This window comes from Pongo pygmaeus, chromosome 10 (assembly GCF_028885625.2).
Source record: "Pongo pygmaeus isolate AG05252 chromosome 10, NHGRI_mPonPyg2-v2.0_pri, whole genome shotgun sequence".
In the NCBI taxonomy this organism is placed as follows: domain Eukaryota; kingdom Metazoa; phylum Chordata; class Mammalia; order Primates; family Hominidae; genus Pongo; species Pongo pygmaeus.
Window position 1 is genome coordinate 115,945,621 of NC_072383.2, and position 15,865 is coordinate 115,961,485.

The 15,865-nt window shown below is 45.8% G+C and overlaps 1 protein-coding gene across 2 annotated transcripts in view; it reads right to left on the reverse strand.

The window, feature by feature from the left end:
• NOS1 (nitric oxide synthase 1) overlaps window positions 1-15,865 on the reverse strand; it is a 211,001-nt gene that overhangs the window by 25,239 nt on the left and 169,897 nt on the right. For both annotated transcript variants that reach the window (XM_063646760.1, XM_054444762.2), the window contains 4 exons: window positions 14,426-14,600; window positions 10,247-10,385; window positions 9,577-9,655; window positions 1,463-1,656 (listed from right to left, as the gene is read on the reverse strand). In XM_063646760.1, coding sequence (XP_063502830.1) covers window positions 1,463-1,656; window positions 9,577-9,655; window positions 10,247-10,385; window positions 14,426-14,600 — 587 coding nt within the window. The remainder of the gene's footprint in view (window positions 1-1,462; window positions 1,657-9,576; window positions 9,656-10,246; window positions 10,386-14,425; window positions 14,601-15,865) is intronic.

Here is a 15,865-nt window from a genome sequence, read left to right on the forward strand (position 1 = left end):
TCTGCCTCCTGGGTTCAAGCGATTCTCCTGCCTCAGCCTCCCAAGTAGCTGGGATTACAGGCATGTGCCACCACGCCTGGCTAATTTTTTGTATTTTTAGTAGAGACGGGGTTTCGCCATGTTGGCCAGGCTGGTCTCAAACTCCTGACCTCAGGTGATCCACCCACCTCGGCCTCCCAAAGTGCTGGGATTACAGGAGTGAGCAACCGTGCCCGGCCTGATTCCTAGCTAATTTTTGCATTTTTTTGTAGAGATGCAGTTTCGCCATGTTGCCTAGGCTGGTCTCGAACTCCTGGGCTCAAGTAATCTGCCCGCTTCAGCCTCCCGAAGTGTTGGGATTGCAGGCGCCAGCCACCTCACTCAGTCAGGATTTATTAAGAGAGGGTATGTCTCAGCCGGGTGCGGTGGCTCATGCCTGTAATCCCAGCACTTTGGGAGGCCAAGGCGGGTGGATTACCCGAGGTCAGGAGTTTGAGACCAGCCTGGCCAACATGATGAAACCCCGTCTCTACTAAAAATACAAAAAATTAGCCGGGTGTGGTGGCACGTGCCTGTAATCCCAGCTACTCAGGAGGCTGAGGCAGGAGAATCGCTTGAACCTAGAAGGCGGAGGTTGCAGTGAGCTGAGATTGCGCCACTGTACTCCAGCCTGGGCAACAAGAGCAAAACTCTGTCTCCAAAAAAAAAAAAAAAAAAAAAAAGAAAAAAAGAAAAGAAAAAAAAAAAAAAGAGGGTATGTCTCTCTAAAGTAGTGCCTTCCTGAGAGGTTTTCAGCAGGACTTTGCCTATATGCTACTTCACATTCTATCCTGACTTTACATCCTAGCTCTTTTGTAAAAGTGACAGTCCTGTATTGGTCTGCCAGGTGAGGTCACTGCAGTTCCTTGTACCTGACCCCTGAGCCCACCTGTGCTCCTGGATGAAGCACTGAGACCCATTTGCCTTTGAAAGTTCTTCAATATGAATGTCAAGGATGGACACTTAAGCAGGCAACAACTTGATCTAATGAGGTAAAAAATGTGGGCTCAATCCCTAGTTGGCCGTCGAGCTTCCTATAGTACCTTTTGATTCTAAGAGGAGGCAGGACCAGACTTCAGCTGTTATTTACTTGGTGGACAATGGGGTACTAGAGATTTTCCTGAGGGCTAGTGGTGAGGATGGAAAGTGAAAAGAATGGCTACTGCTAAAGTCCGTGTCTAGTCAATGAAGGAAGGTAGCAGCCCCCTTCTCCCAGTGGTGAGCCATCAATGGCCTGGTACTATGTGCATTTATTTGCTCAGCTGGTTGGGCCAAGGTTGATCAGTCATGAGAAAGGGGAAAATCTTTAGTTTCATAGGCTGTTAGCAACAGAGACCCACTCTCCTGCCTGGGCTGGTGATTGGGAAGAAAGGGTCTCTTCTTTCCCAGACACCCACTGCCTCTGCAGCTCCCTAGAGCAGGGAAGGGCCCCCGAGAATGTTACCTAAAGCCGTGTTCCGCTCCTCCAGCAATTCCACTTTTACCATCTGGTTGACAGGGGGCGCGTCCTCCAGCCGCTCGATCAGGGCATTCACGAGGTCCTCGTGGTTGCCAGGGAAGACACCCAGGTGGTCCCCAGGCTGGTACTGCAGCTCCTGGTTCCCGTTGGTGTGGAGACGCACGAAGATAGTTGACCGACTGCAGGAAATTGCAGAGGAATCACAGGACAAGGGCCAGCAGCTACTTCCTTCCTTTTTTGCTCTTCTGTCTGTCCTTGTTGGCTGCAATTCTCCTCCTTCCATTCTTGTTGGGGCCTGTGCTAACCAAGCCTATGCCTCCATCATTCTATTATTATTATTATTATTATTATAGTGAGATAGGGTCTTGCTCTGTCACCCTGGCTGGAGTGCGGTGGTGTGATCACGGCTCACTGCAGCCTCTGTCTCCCAAGCTTAATGATCCTCCCACCTCAGCCTCCCAAGTAGCTGGGACTATAGGCAGGCACCGTCATGCCTGGCTAATTTTGGAATTTTTTGTACAGATGGAATTTCCCTGTGTGGCCCAGGCTGGTCTCAAACTTGTGAGCTGAAGCAATCTTCCCACCTTAGCCTTCCAACGTGCTAGGATTACAGGTAAGGGCCACAATGCTCAGCCATCATTCTACACTGAAGCTTTTATCAAGGTCACTAGTGAACTCCTCACTGCAAATCCAATGGCTGGTTCCTAGGGTTCATCCGGATCTGGAAGCAGCATTGAGCATAACTACTCACTCTCTCCTTCTCAACTCCCTTCTTTTGGATTCTAGCACCCCATTCTCAGTACTAGTAGGGGTTTTCTCAGTGTCTAGCACTTCACTGGGACCACAGGCTGTGGTGTCCCCAATCTGTGAAATTCTACATCTCCTAGGAATTCCAAGCCCCACCCCCTTTGGCAACCAGGGTTCCTCATATTGTTATGGTAAAGGAAAAAAGACTTGGCTTTAAGCTTGGGTTCCTCCTATGCGCAAATTCATCAATATTACAAAACTGAGAGATCTAAAAACAAAACACAGAAGGAAACTCATTGGTGCCTACTGGGTTATAACCTTTCTGCATTGATTTTTGTGTGTCAAGTTCAAGAGGCCTGTGCTAATCCAACAGCTTTCAATAATCAACTCTCAGAATGTGATTATTCTGGTCCTTTAAAAAGTTTCAGTACAGGCTGGGAGCGGTGGCTCACATCTGTAATCCCAGCACTTTGGGAGGTGGAGGTGCGCGGATCGCCTGAGGTCAGGAGTTTGAGACCAGCCTGGCCAACATGACAAAACCCCGTCTCTACTAAAAATACAAAAATTAGCTGGGCATTGTGGCACGTGCCTGTAATCCCAGCTACTTGGGAGGCTGAGGCGGGAGAATCGCTTGAACCCAGGAGGTGGAGGTTGCAATGAGCAGAAACTGCACCACTGCAGTCCAGCCTGGGTGACAGAGCGAGACTACATCCCCCCACCCCAACCCAAAAAACAAACAAACCCCACAAAAACCTTTCAGTACAGATATACTGCATTTCACACAACACCTGCAAACTCTAGGATCGATTACACTTGGAGAAATCAAATCCTCTGCACCCTTTGAGCTACGATTGCTTTTTCAGATCTGCTTTTTCTTCATTGCCAATTAATTTTCAGTGGCTAGAGACGCTTGATATTCAACATGAAGTTTCTATATTCTCTATGGTATGTAAATCAACACTTGAATAGCCCAATGGGACTCGCTATTTAAAGGAGTTTTTGGCTCAAGCGAGAACCCTTTTGTGCTACAAATAGCCACCATTATTAAAAAGAGTTGAGCGGGCACATTATTTTGGGGGAGGAAAGGGTGTCAAGTATTTTCTTGAAGCAAGGCATCCCCGCCCTTAGCATAGTGGGGAACTTAGCGACCATAATTGTGAATGGCAGTATTAGGGTCTGGAGTCCCACTGGCCCTCCCTGGGCAGATCTTGCCCTGTCTGGGAACTTGCACGGCTTGAGCCTTCTCAGAGCTCACACCAGTCTTTGGTTCCTGGGGAGCAAAAAGACATCACCTCCAGAGAGCTGCAAGAAGGAACTCGCAAAAGCCGGGGCCAGCAGGGGGCGCTGTGGGGTTTCTAATTTGGGAGCCTCCTAAGTCTCCCCAAAGGAAGCCTTTGAAAGGCCCGCAAATCAGTTCCCGCTTTCTTCCCAGATCATCACGATTTGTACAAAATAGAAATGCAGAGGACCCAAACTTGCTGAGCTAGCTCACGAGCACAGCCACCTCCCCCCAAGTCCTCCTGAACGAGGCAGAGGGTGGCCGTGCAGAGAAGGAGCAGGCATGGGAACGTGGCTGGCAGGTGGGCTAGAATAGAAGGTGGGGAGCAGGCATGGGAACGTGGCTGGCAGGTGGGCTAGAATAGAAGGTGGGCCCAGGCTCTGGCCCTGCTGGGAGTTTAACCAAGGGGACTGACTCTGCATGTCGCTTGCTGAGAACCCTGGCAGAATGGCTGCAGGGCCCCAGGGCACCTTGGTGGACTGGTCTTTGATGGTTTGCTGGGAAGCCGACCCTCTGCGGGATAGACCTGGCTCAGAAACCGATTGTCTTAAATCTCAGTTCTGCTGAGCTTTGTAAGTGGAGAATTTTTAACATTTTATTATTATTTTTATGATGGAGTCTCTCTCTGTTACCCAGGCTGGAGTGCAGTCCACCTCCTGGGTTCAAGAGATTCTCCTGCCTCAGCCTCCCGAGTAGCTGGGATTACAGACACCCACCACCACGCCCGGCTAGTTTTTGTACTTTTAGCAGAGACAGGGTTTAACCATGATGGCCAGGCTGGTCTCAAACTCCTGATTTCAGATGATCCATCCGCCTCAACCTCCCAAAGTGCTGGGATTACAGGTGTGAGCCACCACGCCTGGCCTATTTTTTATTTTTTCTTAAAGGTTGGGACACATATGGGCCATATGAGAAGTACAGGGAGAAGGGGAAGAGGCAACGGAACAGCAGCAGCCATTTGGGTCCTATTCCCTTCTCCCCCCGAGTGTCCCCTCTGTGTGACTTATTTCTAGCCACATCCAGAAGCATCACATACACACACATGCTTGGCGGTGGCTCAATGATAGGTTTGCAGATAAAAGAATAATTTGCTAATGTCCAGCATTAAATGAAAAAAAAAAACCCCAGAAAATGTGCATTCTTCAGTGAAAAGAGTAAATATTGTCAGCTGTGAACTACTCAAGTTAACAAGGTTCGTTCATTCTACACCTGTACATCGCGTGTCAGGCACTGTTCTAGGCACTGGTGAGAGAGGGGAAGGACAGCAAAGTGCCCTATTCTCATTGAGAAGTCACTTAAAGGATCTCAGGTGGGGTTGGTGATGTGGATGAGTGGGTGGTGATGGGTTAAGGGGAGTAGGCTATGTCAGACAGGACAGTCAGGGAGACCCCTCTGGCGATTTGACACTTAAGCAGAGACGTGCAAAGACCTGCAGGCACAGCATTCCAGGGATGGGGAAGAGCACGTGCAAAGGCCCAGAGGCAGAGAAAAGGTGGCATGTTCAAGGAAGGGAAAGAAGGCTGGAGTGTTTGTTTGGAGGGTAGTAGTGACCAGATCACAAGAGCCTCATGATGACCTGTCATGGCAAGGAGTCTGGAGGTTTCCTGAAGTCCAGCAGGAGACCATCAGGGGCTGTGAAGCTGGGGAGTGACAGGCTTCAATTTATGGTTTTAAAAGATTCCTCTGTCTGAGGACCCGCTTGCATAGTAAAAGATCAGGGTGGGGGTGGCCAGAAATACACACCCTATACAAGTAGGACACCTAGTCCTAACCAGTTTTTCGCGCCCTATGCAAATGGCACGCCTGGTCCAACCAATATTTTGCGTCCTATGTAAATCAAACACTGCCTCCTCACCAGGCATCTATAAATCCCCCTGTACTTCACCGTGGATCTGGCAACCCATTTCTCTAGGACCCCTCTGTGCAGCAGAGAGGTTTTTTTTTTTTTTTTTTTTTTTGAGACAGAGTCTTACTCTATTGCCCAGGCTGGAGGGCAGTTGTGCGATTTTGGCTCACTGCAACCTCCACCTCCCATGTTCAAGTGATTCTCCTGCCTCAGCCTCCTAGTAGCTGAGATTACAGGCATCCACCACCATGCCCAGCTAATTTTTGTATTTTTAGTAGACATAGGGTTTCACCATGTTGGCCAGGCTGGTCTCAAACTCTGACCTCATGATCCACCTGCCTCGGCCTCCCAAAGTGCTGGGATTACAGCTGTGAGCCACTGCACCTGGCCCTTTCTTTCACCTATTAAACTTCCACTCTTAACCTCAAATAAATAAATAAATAAATAAATAAATAAAATTAAAGAAAGAAAGGAAAGATTCTTCCGTCTGCTCTTCGGAAAATTATGTTTTTAGAGACAAGCTCAGAAACCAAGAGACAAGTTGGGTGGCTATTCCAGTCACTCAGACCAGAGATGCCTATGGCTTTGCTCAAGGTGGTGGGTCTGAGATGTAGTTGAAAGACAAGGCCAAGGGCATCTGCTAAGAGACTGCATGACCCAGGCGAGGGAGAGAGGAGTGAGGATGACACTGGAAGTTTTGGCTGAAGCCAAATGTTGATGTCCTCTGTTGAGATGGGGAAGGCTGGAGAGAAGAAATTTTACTTGAGGGGAGATGAGACTGAAGCATTCTCCCCGTCAAGAACTCTCCACTGTAATGTCTGCCATTCTCCCAGGCATCCTGGTGCTGACCTTGACTTCTGCTGTTCTTTCTTCCTGGACTCCCCTCCTCTCTCCTGCCTTTCTAAAGCCCACCCTCCCTTAAGAGGTTCATCTCAAGTCCTGCATTCCCCTCTTGATCCTGACTTCTAGAACTTAGTGTCTACACCCCACACATTAGCGATCCATTATGTTCCCTCTTCTGTGTCGTTTGCTAATTGTTGTACGTGCATTAGAAAATTTATTTCCAGGCTGTGATGGTGACTGCGGTCACTTTTCTCTTTAGATTTTCAAGGATCATCCTCAAAGGGCTGCCTACTTCCTCATAAGCACTTTGCCTGCAATTAATGGTCTCTCGCAGGGGGATTAGTGATATCTTGGTTGTGGCCTTTTGGGCCAGACAGCCCAACTTCAGCCTTGGGCGGGAGAAAAACAGGAGAGGCATGCTTTTCCACTCAATTATCCTTTTTCTTCTTTTTTTTTTAATAAGCCTTATGAAGCTGGAAATGGTATTAAGCTTGAAAATAGGTAGTGCTTTTAAAGCACTTTAAGCTTGAAAATACAGAACATGCTTTTTAAGAGATAAACACGGAGGTATGACTGGGTCCTTTTTGTGCTAATTCATAACTGATTTTAATTCTACACTGCACTTCTAACCTTGTTTGGAATATTCTCTTGCTAGACACTTTTAGACCGGTAGCTTAGAGTCAGGTGCTTCCTCTGGATTGGTGGGGGTGGGGGCTGATTTTGGGACTTTTGGTTCCACTTAGCATCAAAACATTTGCAAGTTTCCTTGCTACTTATGTACTATGGCTTTTGGAGTAAATTCTGTAAGCTGGTCTTTCACAGTTTGTTGCTGAAAGAAATTTCCAGTAGATTATTAGGCCTTCTCATGCAATGCTATTTAAATCATCCCTTCCCACAGGACCAAAATAAGTAGTAAGAGATATATTTCAAATACGGAGCCCCTCTCTATATCAGGGACCATTATGCTCTGAATTGCACTTAACTAATCATTCAGAGATTAATTTCCCACTCCATTTCTTTAATGTTTGAGAATCTAAGAGAGAATATGAGAGCCCTGGGGCTCTGCCCTGTTGATCACTTTTATCAAAGGTTTGGAAGATTACATAGAAAGCACGCACACTAAATTTGCAGGTGACACGAAGCAGGGATGGATAAGGAATACTGACGGGACTCTATGATATGCTAGTTGCTTTATGTAGCTTATTTTTAATACTCAGCAGCCTTGCAATGCTGGTGAGGCCATCTGTGTAGCCATTTGGCACACTGACTTTGGCGTCAGATAACCGGGTCGGTGTGACCTTGAGAAAGTCACTTGTATTTTCTAGCTGTTATTGTTCCTATTTAAAATGTGTATGATAAGAGTGCCTACTTCCTAGGCTGGTTAGAATTAGAAAAGATCCTGGACAGAGGACTCGGCACAGTGCTTGGAACACAGAAACCTCTAGAAAAACATTAGCAATCTTCATAGCTATCATTCCCATTCTGTAGGTAAGGAGACAGGGGCTCAGACCACCTAAATGACTTGGCCAAGGCTGCACAGCTAGTGCATGGCAGAGCTGGGGTTAGAACCCAGGACTGCTCAACTCAAGAGCCTACTCTTAGACATCACATCTCAAATTGATCAAACCGGGTCTGTCCATCCATCTCTCTACTTATATAAGTAATTTTTCTTTTTCTTTTTCTTTTCTTTTCTTTTCTTTTTTTTTTTTTTTTTGAGACAGAGTCTCACTCTGTTGCCCAGGCTGGAGTGCAGTGGTGCAATCTTGGCTCACTGCAGCCTCTGCCTCCTGGGTTCCAGTGATTCTCCTGCCTCAGCCTCCTGAGTAGCTGGGATTATAGGCCCCCACAACCACACCTGGCTAATTTTTGTATTTTTAGTAGAGACAGGGTTTCACCATGTTGGTCAGGCTGGTCTCGAACTCCTGACCTCGTGATCCACCCGCCTTGGCCTCCCAAAGTGCTGGGATTACAGGTGTGAGCCACCGTGCCTGGCCAAGTAATTTTTCTAGCACTAATGAAGGTCTTTGCATTGGTTGCCATTGAATGGAATGTTTTTCACTTTGTAGTTACAGCAGAAGATCTTTTCAAGTCTTGATTCTTTGCACAGCATGGTTCACTGCACTGTGCTTGGTTCACCGGGTTACCCACCTCTGTTCCCAGAGCAGCAAGGGGGTCTCTATGGCACTTTGCAATGATTGGAAAACAGCCAGTCCTTGGAATCAACAAGAGCTTGTCCTTTATTGTGGGTGGCACCTGGGAGCAGAGATGGGTAACCTGGTAAACCAAGCACAGAGCAGTGAACCATGCTGTGCAAAGAATCAAGATTTGAAAAGATCTTCTGCTGTAACTACAAAGTGAAAAAGATTCCATTCAACAGGGATCTAAGCAAAGACTTTCATTAGTGCTAGAAAAATTATTTATACAAGTAGAGAGATGAGCAGACCTGGTGTGATCATTTTGAGAAGACGTGATGTCTAAGAACAGCAGTGACTGCTTTTAATGGAAGACCAGAACAGCCATTAGAACCACGCCTGTGATCTCAGGCAGCATTAGCGCGTCCTGTTCAAATTGGTGATGGTAATAATGACCTCAGCACATTTGGCAGTGATCACATGCTCTCCACTGCACTGTGACCAGGTGAGAGTGACATTTCCAGCAGGACAGAGTGTGTCCTTTTACTAAAGCCAGAGGCTTGGGAAACCATGTCTTAGGAAGAATGACTTGAAGGAATCAGGCCCCACAGGAGATTGGTCAATGTCGTTGGCAATTTCCAGGTCTTTCATTTGGAAAGAAATAAACTTATTTTATGTGTCACAGAGAGTAAAACTGGGTTTAAAATAAAGTACTAGGAAGACATGCTTTTGTTACATTACATAAAAAGATATTGGTTATATTGGATATTAAGCTAATTTCTAACACTTAGGACTTCAAAACAGAGAGTGGGCTGTTTTGTGAGGTAATGAACTTCCCATCAACCCAAAGAAATTTAAGCAGAGTGTGAGTAGCCACTTTTTAGCACTCCATTAAAAAAATTATCCACAATAGGAAATACTGGGACTAAGTGATTTCCAGCTAAGATGCTGTGGTACAATGAACATGTGGCGAATCTACAGGGGTGTGGTCTACTGTTAAAAATCACTCAGAAAACCTTTTTCTTTCCTCTTTTCATGAGATCAACACCATCTCCTTTTCCCACTCCTTCAGGTTGGAGCTAGGCAAAAGGAAAGCAGGAACCCCAGACACTATAAAGCAGCAAGGGGGTCTCTATGGCACTTTGCAATGATTGGAGAACAGCCAGTCCTTGGAGTCCACAGGGGTTGTCCTTCATCGTGGTTGGCATTTGGGAGAAGAGGTAGGTAACCCAGTGAACCAAGATGTTCCTACCTTGATTTAGGGCTCTGGAGGTTTTGACGGCTAAGGAGCCGGGCAGCTGAGACTCGCTTTTTGTGGACATTGGATAGACCTGTGGGGAGAAAAACAACAGTCTTCCTGAGAAGGGGTTGAATGTTCCATTAAAAACTCCCCAGGTGGGGCAAGGTGGCTCATGCCCATAATCCCAACTACTTAGGAGGCTGAGGTGGGAGGACAGCTTGAGGCCAGGAGTTCAAGACCAGCCTGGGAAACATAATGAGATCTCGTCTCAGAATATTAATACAAACAAACACTCTGCAGCATTGTATTCACCCTCTACTGACACTTCCACTGCTCTCTGGAGTAGAATGAGAGACAGAAGAGAGGAGATGAGGCAGGCACTGGTTGGGATCGGTGGGGTAGTTGTGGGTAGTGCAGAACAAAAAGAAAATATAGTTGAGTTAAGTTGAGAAGAGGATGGTTTGGAAGAATACAGTACATTACTAGAGAGAGAGAGAGAAACATTTCCCAGCACTTGTTTTACTGAGTATGGGAGAGCAGCAAATTATTCATTTTGGTAGGACTGCACTAAAGGGAGATCAAAGCAATGAAGCCCGTCTTCTCTAAGCACCTTCTGGAGGTGAGATTGCCTGCCTTTCCCCCATTGTCATGAATGCCTCCCTGGAAGGGTGGTGGGAGGTACCTTGTGTGAGTTCTGGAGCTTCGGCCACAAAGGTGAGGCGGAACTTGTTTCTCTTCCAGCTGCGGTCATTGCTGATGAGGGAATTGTTCGCCTTTTCAATGTTGACATCATCTCCCACACAGAAGACATCACAGGCTGCCTGTGGTGTACACAAGGCTTTCAGTGATCTCTTTCAGCCAAGGAGATCTCCTCTCCAACAGCTCCAAGTCATGGCATGTATCTCTCCATCCACCCATCCATCCATCTATCCAACCATTCATCCATCTATCCATCCATCCATCCATCCATCCACCCATCCATCCATCCATCCATCCATCCAGTAACCCTTCCCTCCTTCCCTTCTTCCTTTCCTTCCTTTCTTCCCTCTACCCTTTCATTGTCTTCCTTCCATCCATTCACCCATCCACTTTTCCATTCATCTACCCTTCCACCCTCCCATCCATGTATCCATCTTTCCATCCATCCATCCATCCATCCATCCATCCATCCATCCATCCATCCACTCACCCACCCATCCACCCACCCACCCATCCATCTTTCCATGCACCCATCCTTCCCTCCATCTACCCACCCACCCACCCATCTATCTTTCCATGCACCCATCCTTCCCTCCATCTACCCACCCACTCATCCTTCTTTCCATGCATCCATCCTTCCATCCATCTACCCACCCACCGACCTATCCATCTATCTTTCCAGGCTTGCATGCATGCATCCATCCATTCATCTATCCATCCATCCATCCATCCATCCATCCATCCATCCATCCATCCTATATATTTTGAGTGTCTGCGATGTGCTGGACACGTCAGATTTGACATTGACTTTAGGACCTAACCTGTACTTAAGATATAATTCTATTGTGTCATTTATTCCTAAAACTGATGTGTGTAGAGGTTTAACATTAAAGAAGAAAGTAAACATCTCAGAATTTCCCAATCCATCTTCCTCTAAATATTTAAGGCAGAGCATATTGAATGTCTGGATGACTGCAAATACATTTTTCTTTCTTTTTTTTTTTGGTCAAGCCCACTTGTTCTTCGATTTTTAACAATTCTAAGAATTGCTGTCCTTATTTATTTATTTATTTAAGACAGAATCTCACTCTGTCACCCAGGCTGGAGTGCAGTGGTGTGATCTTGGCTCACTGCAGCCTTGACCTCCTCCCCAGGTTCAAGTTATTCTCATGCCTCAGCCTCCCAGGTAGCTGGGATTACTGGCATGTGCACCACGCCCAGCTAATTTTTAGTAGAGATAGGGTTTCGCCATGTTGGCCAGGCTGGTTTCGAGCTCTTGGCCTCAAGCCATTTGCCCGCCTCAGCCTCCCAAAGTGCTGGGATTGCAGGCATGAGCCACCATGCCCGGCCAATATCCTGATTTATTTTTAAGATAAAACCACAGATAATTCAAAATAATGATAACTTTTAAGAGTAGTTTTTACCATTGTTTGACCTCATGTTGACTTCAAAACAATCCAAATGTTCATCAGTGGATGAATGGATTAACAAGATTTGACACATCCATACAATGGAATATTATTTGACTATAAAAAAGGATGAAGTTCTGATACATGCTACGACATGGATGAACCTTGAAAACATTACGCTAAGTGAAATAAGTCAGTTACAAAAGACCACATATTATATGATTCCATTCACACGAAATGTCTAGCACAGGGAAATCTACAGAAACAGGAAATAGATTCGTGGTTGCGAGAGCTGGGGGTGGGATGGGAGGACAGGAATTTGACAGCTAAAGGGCACAGTAGCTTTTAACAGGCCTTGCTTCCTGGTTGCTCAGTCAAGGTTGGCTGATGGAAATCAAGCAACAGAAATATCCCAATGGGTACAAAAAGCCGTTATCTCAACTCTCTTTGTCTGAGAGGAAATGCAGGAACAGGCTGATGAACACCGCCTCCCCCTCTGGAAATCTTTCTAGCCCAGGGGCCTCAGCTTCCCCATTTGCTCTCTACCTGCATTTGCTTTCAGGATGAAAAGTGCCAATTGAATGACAGAAGGTTGCATAGTACCTTTCCCCCTGGGGTTGCTGATGAGAATGCATTCCAAGGCTAGAATGGAGTGGGTAAAAGTGGCACGGTCTACATTCATTACCACCTCCCACCCCAGAATGGCCAGTTTAGTCATCCTCACATGCAGATAGAAGGCCATGCATGGTTCATTTATTCCCCTGTGGCCTTAAATTTAAAACAGCTCTGGCCAATAGGATGTCTTATCGTGACGGAAACGTTCTGCACTGTCTAATAGGGTAACCCCCTACCCTGTGGCTACTGAGCATACAAAATGTGCTTACTGCAACTGAGCAATGGGATTTTTTTTTTAAATACTGAAGAAGGATAACAGTTTATTATAATTTATTTTATTTAACAATCTAGGAAGTTCGTAGCCATCAGCAGTTCCAGTGCAATTTCAGGTATAACTGGGGATTCTGGAATCTCAGTGGAGCTGTGACTAGTGAACGTTGTATGTAAAATGCATGCCATGCCTGTAATCCCAGCACTTTGGGAGGCCCGGGGGGCAGATTGACTGAGCTCAGGAGCTCAGCCTGAGCAACATGGTGAAACCCCATCTCCACTAAAATACAAAAAATTAGCTGGGCATGGCGGCAGGTGCCTGTAGTCCCAGCTACTTGGGAGGCTGAGGCAGGAGAATTGCTTGAACCCGGGAGGCGGAGGTTGCAGTGAGCTGAGATCGTGTCACTGCACTCCAGCCTGGGTGACAGAGCAAGACTCTGTCTCAAAAACAAAACAAAACAAAACATGTATACTTTTGGTAATACAGGGATAGGAATCTCTCTCTCAAATTAACTTCATTTGTTTTATTCTCAGCAAACTGACCTGGGCCACTCAACATGGCTTTTATCATTCCCGATATTAGCACATGTTCTATTTTTACAATACATTCCTGACCATCAGAAGGTATCAATTAGACATGCATGGCAGCAGGGACTTCACAGCTACCACAGGCTTTCTCCTCTCCGTCCATTATGTTCTAATTAAATTCTACTTTGCTTCCCCAGGAACTTTAGTAGTTTCCTGGTGAGGTGGGGATGCAGAGTCTGTCACTCTATTCTGTCTGAAGGAAGTGAGGAATGGGATTTTAAGCCTGTTTAATTAATTAATTTTTTTTTAAGCAGACGAGGTCTCACTATGTTGCCCAGGCTGGTCTTGAGCTCCTGGGCTCAAGCAATCCTCCTGCCCCAGCCTCCAAAAGTGCTGGGATGACAAGCATGAACCACCATGCCCAGCCTTATTTAATTTTGTACTATATAGATACGTATAAATGTAATTCATATAACATACAACTCACTGTTTAAATATGCACAATCCCGTGGCATGTAGAACGTCCACAAGGTTATGCAACCCTTCCCACTATCTGCTTCCAGAACATTCTCATCACCCCCCCGACACTGAAAAACTTTTTTATCTATTAGCAGTCACTTCCATTTCCCATCCCCATAACCCCTAGCAACCACTAACCTGTCTTCTGTCTCTATGGATTTTCTGATTCTGAACATTTTATATAAATGGAATCCTGCAATACATATTCTTTTGTGACTGGCTTCTTCCACTTAGTGTAAAGTTTTCAAGGTCCATCCATGTTGTAGCATGTATCACCACTTCATTCTTTTTTATGGATGAAGAATATTCCATTGCATTGATGTACCACATTTTATTTATCCATTCATCACATTGAATTTTAATTAGTTTAAGTTTAAATTTAAATGGCTATGTGTGGCTAGTGGCTACCATATTGGTTAGTGAAGATCTAGTACAAGAGGGGTAGGCTTGTCAAAGTTGGTAGACTGCCAAGATGTTAGGTTTGGTTTGGTTGACCATCTCTATGTTTTCTTTGTGTACCTGTACACCAAATGGGAGTGACGGATGGCTTCCTCCCAGCCCTGACATTCCAAGACTCTATATAATTTTTTTTATGGACCAACTCCTTGCCCATAATGTAGAATGTTGGATTCTGGGTAGAATATATGTGTTTTCAGGACACCCAAATTTGTCTGAGCTGTTTAAAGCTGTATCTTGGCTGGATACATGGGAGAGGTACTGAGGGTTCTCTCAAGTTGATTCCCTTCTTGATGGTTTAGGTGCTGTCTTTGGGGGTGTGGGAAGCATTACTTCTTCCTACAGGTCCATGAGATCCAGATTACCTTGAAGACCTTCTTGGCCCAGGTCCTGAAAGCCTCCTCCTGCCCACAGAGCTCATCCCCTTCCCTCATCTTCAGGATCCTCTCCCCTCCCAGTTCTTCCAGGAGGGTGTCCACAGCATGTCCGAAGGCGCAAAAGTGAGGGTATGCTCGTGAGCCGAGGCCAAAAACTGAGAACCTGTCAAGGAGACGACAGAATGTTCATGCTAAGGGACTGTGGGGAATGTGGGGAGTGTCTGGTGTAATGGGCTAAATAGTGTCCCCTCAAATTTCATATATTAAAACTCTAATCTCCTTACAATTGTATTTTGAGATAGGGCCTTTAAGGAGGTAATTAAGGTTAAATGAGGTTATAAGGGTAAAGCCCTGATCTGATAGGATTAGTGTTCTTATAAGAAGAGGAAGATCCTGGCTAACATGGTGAAACCCCGTCTCTACTAAAAATACAAAAAAATTAGCCGGGCATGGTGGCAGGCGCCTGTAGTCCCAGCTACTTGGGAGGCTGAGGCAGGAGAATGGTGTGATCCCGGGAGGCGGAGCTTGCAGTGAGCCGAGATAGCGCCACTGCACTCCAGCCCGGGTGACAGAGCGAGACTCCATCTGAAAAAAAAAAAAAGAAAAAGAAGAGGAAGAGACACCAGAGTGCTCTCTCTCTCTCTCCTCTCTTCTCTCTCTAGCTCCCTCTCTCTCTCTCTCTCTCCCTCTTTCCTTTCTCTCTCTCTCTGGACATAGCAAGAAGGTGGCCATCTGCAAGCCAGAAAGAGAGACCTCACTAGAAAGCAACCCTGCTAGCACCTTGATCTTGGACTTGTGCCTTCCAGCACCATGAAAAAATAAATTTCTATTCTTTGAGCTGTCTGTGAGTTCTAGAATTATAGCCAATACCACTCCGTCTGTGGTATTTTGTTATAGCAGCCTGAACTAATATATCTGGTATCTCAAGAAGAACAGTGTTTAGCTGTTGGTGGTCAGGCAACCCCAAGTTCATCTGTGGAAGGGCACTTGAAACCTAAGGGCTCTCAAGGGTTTCTCTTCCTTTCTTTTGGTCTCTTCTAAGTATCGCCATCATCAGGAGAATATTCTAATTGGTTCTAAGGAGGACGAGTTAGGGATAACAATGACCTGGAACCACTGGCTGTTTCTTGCATGCTTCTAAGCTGGACCAATTGGGGAAATTAGTCTATGTTAGTGGAAGGCTTGAATTCTGCAAGTGACATAACTAGATTAGTTTTAAATATGAAGATAATGAAACTATAATATAATGGTCCTCAGGGACTTGTATTAATGAAAAGACCAGAAGAAATTGTCATCAACACATCAAATAGGTTCTTCTAAAAGGGAATGAAATAGTTATAAATATTCTGGTTCCATTCCTTGTAAGGTCTATGAAATTAATTTGCTTCACAGACCCTCTGTGCATAGATGCCACCAAGAAAATATTGG